We start from the raw sequence: 6,610 nt of genomic DNA on the forward strand, positions 1-6,610 counted from the left end.
AAAAAGTATAAAATAATACTTTTAAGAATCTCTTTCAATTGTTTGAAATCGGCGCCAAATTAATAATTACTAAATTAATTAATTTAATTTATATATATATATTTATATATAATTAAATATAATCTTTTTTCCCAGGAAATGTCCGTAGTAGCTCTAACTTCCGCAAATTTCGAGATATCGGGCTATTTTTAATTCTATTACATTCTTCAGTTTTTTCTATCCTTATTTCATATAGTCATATACAATTCTTTAAGGACGTTTACCGGTTATAATCGTAGCCAAAAGTTTCACGCGCGTTCGGCTCTTTCCGTACAGCGCGACCACAGTATAAGTAAGAACATTAAGTTCACTCTGTGTCGGAGTCTTTGTTCTTCGTGGCAAACGTTTGTCATGATGTTGATTGTGCGAGCGTGTTTTATTTCAACCGCTTACTAGAAACCGCTTGATAATTGTATAAGTGAAAAAAAATATAAAAAATATATGTATTAATTAAAATATTCGAAGCAAAAATGTCACAACACATGCACATAAGTAAAAAATACATGCGCGTTTTATTTGAATAACAGAAACCGCTTGTAATAATTATATAAGAAATAAAAAAAAAATATAAGAAATATTATATTAATTAAATATTCGAAGCAAAAATGTCACGACACATTTTATTCATGTATATTTTATTTATTTTATTTATGTATTAATATATTTATGTATTAATTTTTTTATGTATTTATTTATTTATTATTTTATTACATAATATTCAAATATTAGCATATTATTATTATAAGACATAAATGCATTAATATATTAATGTATTAATTTTTTCAAATGTATTTATTTATTATGTATCATATTACATAATATACAAATAGCATATTTATTTATGTATTAATGTGTTAATGTATTTATGTATTTATGTGTATTTAACGTATTTATGTATTCATGTATTTGTCATAATGAATACGTACCTTTCTGAATCTTTCGGAAATCGGAATAAAGTTTCCTCCCACAATCTTTAAATACACATCGATAACCACTTTTATTACTCATTATGATTTTATTTAAAAAATTTTTTTAAATAAATACAAATACAATACAATTGACGCGCCGATGTATCTAACCAAATGAACTGTCAGATGACACCCATACAGCATGGAATATGCAAGAAATGTGCTATAAACAATTTATAAATATTTTAATATTCTACGGGTAATTCAGAATATTCTGTAGAAGTTCTATAAATATTCCATGAAATTTTGTCCATTCGGAATATGCATAGAATATTCTACAAATGTCTAATAAATATAGTACATTTAAAAAATGCATAGAATGTTCTATAAATATTTTGACAAATATAGAATATTTGGAATATTTACGGAACATTTTGTTAATATTCTTAAACATTTATAGCATGTGCTATGAATATTCTGAAAAACTTTTCTAGAATTGTTATGAATAGTTCAATAATAATCTGTGAACATTGCAATGAACATGAAATATTCAGAATATTAATAGAATATTTTTTACATATTAGTAGAATATTTTTAAAATAATCTATAAACATTTCAGGAAAAATATTGAAAAAATTCTAATTATTCTAGGAATATTTAAAGAATATTTTGGAACATTATATAAATATTCTGGAAAGCATTAATAAAAACTTTTTAGAAATCCGAGACCCTTGCGAGCTAACGAAGGGGAAGCGTAACGAGACCGCGAGAGAGTCCCCAGGTAGGAAACGCCGATACTCGAGAAACGGGCCAAGACTGGCACGAGTGTCGGCTTGCCGACGTTTAATGCCCAAGCCTGGCCCAACTATTACCCGAATTTGGGTAGCCGAGGCTTGGCAAGCAAATGCCGCCCAATATTGGGCCAAAGCTTAATAACCAATCCTTATTCTTTATCATTATTATTAGATTTACAATTTTCTTTTTAAAAAAATAATTAAAAATATATAATTTTATAAAAAAATTTCATAATGAGCCGGCACTGGTTTCTGACATTCATCCGACATTGAGAAATATTATATCATATATTTAATTCAAATTTTATTACTCTTTTTAAACTGAATTTGTTTCTTAAGATGATTTTTGAAAAATTATATATTTGCGCTGGTTATGACATATGTAGACTATATATAACGCTTACATCAAATTAAGAAGTAGTTTATCACGTAAGGCAGTTGGCTCACGATGCAGAAGTCCCGTGGTCCCTAGTTCGAATCCCACCAAGGTAAGTGTGTTTTTCAAATACGTGAAAATATTTATAATCATAGACTGCATCTAAAGAAACAAATTTAGTTAAAAAATAGTAATAAAATTTCGAAATAAATAATTTTTTTTATGTCGGGTGAATAGTAAATGTATACAGAATATGCGATATCCCATTTTTAATCCTAAAATCATCTATAAATGTTCTATAAATATATTTTGCATATATAAAAAAAATTATGGATTATGCGGAAAAATTTATAAAACATTTGTAGATTATTCGAGAATATTTACAGAAATTTCTAAGGACATTCAAAGCGGGACATTACACGTTCTTTGCACATTTATAGATCATTCATAGAAAATTCATGAATATTCTAAAGAATATTTATAGAACATTTATGGAATATTTCATGCTGTATGGGCAGCCGCCATGTTATTGATTGCGCAAATCGCCACATTTATTTACCAACATCTTAGGGGAGTGTACCTACTGTTCTTACTTATACTATGGCGCGACCTTCTCCCCACTCTACAATTTTTAGCGTAGACTGTACAGTGTTGCCACTTCTCCATGGCGACACGGCGACACGCTTCTAAATACCGTCAAAATAATACCATCAGTGAAGAACTTGTCGGATTACAATTACACATAAAGTGTATAATACCGTTACGTTTCCCCATTTTGTAATATGTCATTCCTAATATTATCATGCATTTTATATTAGTTTTTTAGCAAAATACATAACCAATTTCTGCCGCAATAAATTAAAATATCCCTCTAAAACACGCTTTGCCTATATCTTACGTGTTAAAATTGGTAACTTTGACATTGAATGTCTCGACTTTGATACCGGCATGGTTCTTAAGGTAGTTCTCCGCTCCTTGTACTAGAGAAAATCGATTTTCTATAGATTTTCTTTAAACTGTGAATATACGTTAATTTAGGTGTGCTTTATGCGTGGTATAACTTCAGTACCTCTTGCGGTATAAAAATCGAGATACTGCAATAAGCCTCCAAAGTTTCAATTTTTATCAAAATTTAGTAAAAATTGAAACTTTGAGGCTCAGTATCTTGATTTTTTTTATGCCGCAAGAGGTACTGAAGTTTATACCACGCATAAAGCACACCTAAATTAACGTATATTCACAGTTTCAAGAAAATCTATAGAAAATCGATTTTCTCTAGTACAAGGACCGGAGAACTACCTTAAAGCCTTGTGTACACGATACTAGAAATCGGACCGAGTTCTCGGTCCGAGAAAAAGTTACTAGAACTTGAATCGTATACACAGGCAACTCGGATGAATTTCTCGAATAGAAATCTCATATAGAAAAAATGCATTTTTTCGTACAAGTTATCGATTCAATATTCCATGTTGCCAACGTTATTACTTTATAAATAGCTAGTCAATGATGGTCAATGTAACGTTGGACAACGTAAATGTATATAACTTTCATAAATCTTTGATAAATAGAGAAAAGAGAATTATATATATATTATAATTATATATATATATATATATATTAATATATATTCCACGGGCCCAAGCTCATACTCAGCTCTCGACCCCACATTTTTCGATTATAACGCTATCTAGAATCATCAAAGTACAACTACTTCTATTCGAGAACTTGAATCGAGGACTTGGACAGATTTCTAGCATCGTGTACACAAGGCTTTAGAGTACTTTCGAAAATTGAAAGTAGCCCATCTTAGTTATTTTTTGTTCTCCTTTTATCGCGCTTTAGTTGGCGCTCAAGTCACGCCATATTGTACGTTAAGATATAGAGAGAGTCATAATAATAGATATAAAGGAAGTCATACGAATAAGCACAGAAATCAGAGCGTAAAAGCGTTTCGTGTATCCCAAACCTCGTAGATTTTAACAGGTTCTGGGCCCAGGCACCAAAGATTAACAGATTTAAAGAAGTTTGCGAGTCTGTAGACTACTCGAGCACCGAAGTGACGAGGTCGAGTCACATACATAACCAAAAAGGTGTGTTCTCGCGTACGTGTCGAAGAGCGAGAGAGAAGACGGCTCTAGTAGTACTCAGCGAACTGCAATCTGACATGGAAATTTGCCATGCAAACGTACCTCGAGCACGAAGACATGTGGGGGTGTATTAAAGGCACCGACAACGACGCTCGGAAAATGGCGAAGGCAAGATCCAAAATAATTTTTTGCGTGAACGCGATAAATTATTCGCATATTCAATCGGCAACTACAGTGAAAGAAGTGTGGGACAGATTGAAAGCAGCATTCGAGGATTCCGGTCTCACTAGAAAAGTAAGTTTACTTCGTACTCTAGTCACTGCACAGCTCGAAAAGTACAATTTCGTCGAGGAATACGTTAATGAAAAAGTGTGCAAGTAGAAACTTGCACATTGCTTTCTCATAGTTTTTAAATGTGCAAGTAGAAACTTGTACATTGCTTCCTCATAGTTTTTAAGTGTGCAAGTGGAAACTTGTACATTGCTTTCTCATAGTTTTTAAGCGTGCAAGTGGAAACTTGTACATTGCTTTCTGTTCGCGAAATCGCTGATTAATCCCGGCGATGGAAGCGGGATGAGAAGGACGCGCGTGGAAAGGTGTTAACTGAATATGCACTTTATTTTTTGTGTAACTCAGACCACAGTCTGAGCCGTCTTTAATGTATCGAGATTGTTACAGTCTGACCTGAGAATCGATGAGCGGTGTACAAATGAGACGTCTTTCTTTGATCGTTGAAGTCGAGCGACAATTATATGAATTGCCCTTCTAGTGTGGTGAGTCGCCCGTGAGTCGGTGAGACACGTGGCGGTCGGCACTCGCGCACGTGTGAGCTTGAGTCGTCTTGTTGAGGCACCAGAGTTGATGAGCAGTCTATTTTACAGTTTAAATGAGAAGTCTAAGCAGCGTGAGCACTGCGGTGTACACGATTAACCAAAGTCACTAATCGAAACGTATAGAGCACACGTTATGCGTCTAGTCACCGCGCGGCCATTTGCACAATTGCCTCGATCGCGAGGAAGACGGTGGCGATGAGCGCGCCCGTGCGGGCGCAAACTGCCGCGGTGATCGAGCGTCGTTACTCGATCGATGCTGCCATCTGATCGGACGGCGCAACGTTAAGGGAATCTCGAACACTTTCTCATAGTTTTTAAGTGTGCAAGTAGAAACTTGTTTAAGTGAGCAAGTAATAGAAACTTGTGCATTGCTTTCTTATAGTTTTTAAGTGTGCAGGTAGAAACCTGTACATTGCTTTCTCTATAAGGAAGCCAAATTAATAAATATCTACTAATAATTATGCATAAAAAAACAGGCTTCCTTATAGAGGAAGCAATGTACAGGTTTCTACTTGCACACTTAAAAATTATAAGAAAGCAATGTGCAAGTTTCTACTTGCTTATTTAAACAAGTTTCTACTTGCACACTTAAAAACTATGAGAAAGCAATGTACAAGTTTCCACTTTCACACTTAAAAACTATAAGAAAGCAATGTACAAGTTTCCACTTGCACACTTAAAAACTATGAGGAAGCAATGTACAAGTTTCTACTTGCACATTTAAAAACTATGAGAAAGCAATGTGCAAGTTTCTATTGCACACTTAAAAACTATGAGGAAGCAATGTGCAAGTTTCTACTTGCACACTTTTTTTTTTAAGGAATAGAGTATCATTAAAGATAGATTAGTGTTGTATTTGGCTTGATATCTCAAAATTTGCGGAAATTAGAGCAATCACGTAGATTTTTTTTAAACAGAAATCGATAACCTCTTTATTATTAGCAATTTTTATTAATTCTATTATATTCTTCAATTTTTTCTACCCCTATTTTATATATAATTCTTTAAAATTTAATTAATCAGTTCTTCAGTTATAGAAATTTCAGTAAACTTGGCTGTTTTTTTAACAGAAATTGGTAACTAATCAACCAAATCCAGAACTAATCTTAACGAATTATATATGAAATAGGGGTAGAAAAGACTGAAGAATATAATAGAATTAATAAAAATTGTTAATAATAAAGGAGTTACCGATTTCTGTTAAAAAAAAAACAGCCAAGTTTACTGAAATTTCTATAACTCAAGAACTAATTAATTAAATTTTAAAGAATTATATATGAAATAGGGGTAGAAAAAACTGAAAAATATAATAGAATTAGAAATAGATCGATATCTCAAATATTGAGAAAGCTATAGCGTAAAACACGCTTTTCTGAAAAATGAAAATCTCCTTAAAATTCATACCGGTCAACCGATTTTAGTAAAATTGGAGGAGAACATATTTTCTATGATACTCTATTTGTGTGCAAAACTTTAATCCGGTATCTAAAAAATTGTAAAAGTAGATACGTGTACAAAAAATCCGTACACACACACACACACACACACACACACACACACACACACACACACA

General features: G+C 32.5%; 1 protein-coding gene across 1 annotated transcript in view; it reads right to left on the minus strand.

Moving 5' to 3' along the window:
• Window positions 1–2,116: 2,116 nt before the first annotated feature.
• The window catches only part of LOC112466353 (short-chain dehydrogenase/reductase family 16C member 6-like), a 23,456-nt gene continuing 18,962 nt past the window's right edge, over window positions 2,117–6,610 (minus strand). Inside the window, exon 5 of the mRNA XM_025034418.1 lies at window positions 2,117–2,279. Coding sequence (XP_024890186.1) covers window positions 2,142–2,279 — 138 coding nt within the window. The 3' untranslated portion in view covers window positions 2,117–2,141. The remainder of the gene's footprint in view (window positions 2,280–6,610) is intronic.

Source organism: Temnothorax curvispinosus, unplaced genomic scaffold (assembly GCF_003070985.1).
Source record: "Temnothorax curvispinosus isolate PA1 unplaced genomic scaffold, ASM307098v1 QBEX01016065.1, whole genome shotgun sequence".
NCBI lineage: Eukaryota > Metazoa > Arthropoda > Insecta > Hymenoptera > Formicidae > Temnothorax > Temnothorax curvispinosus.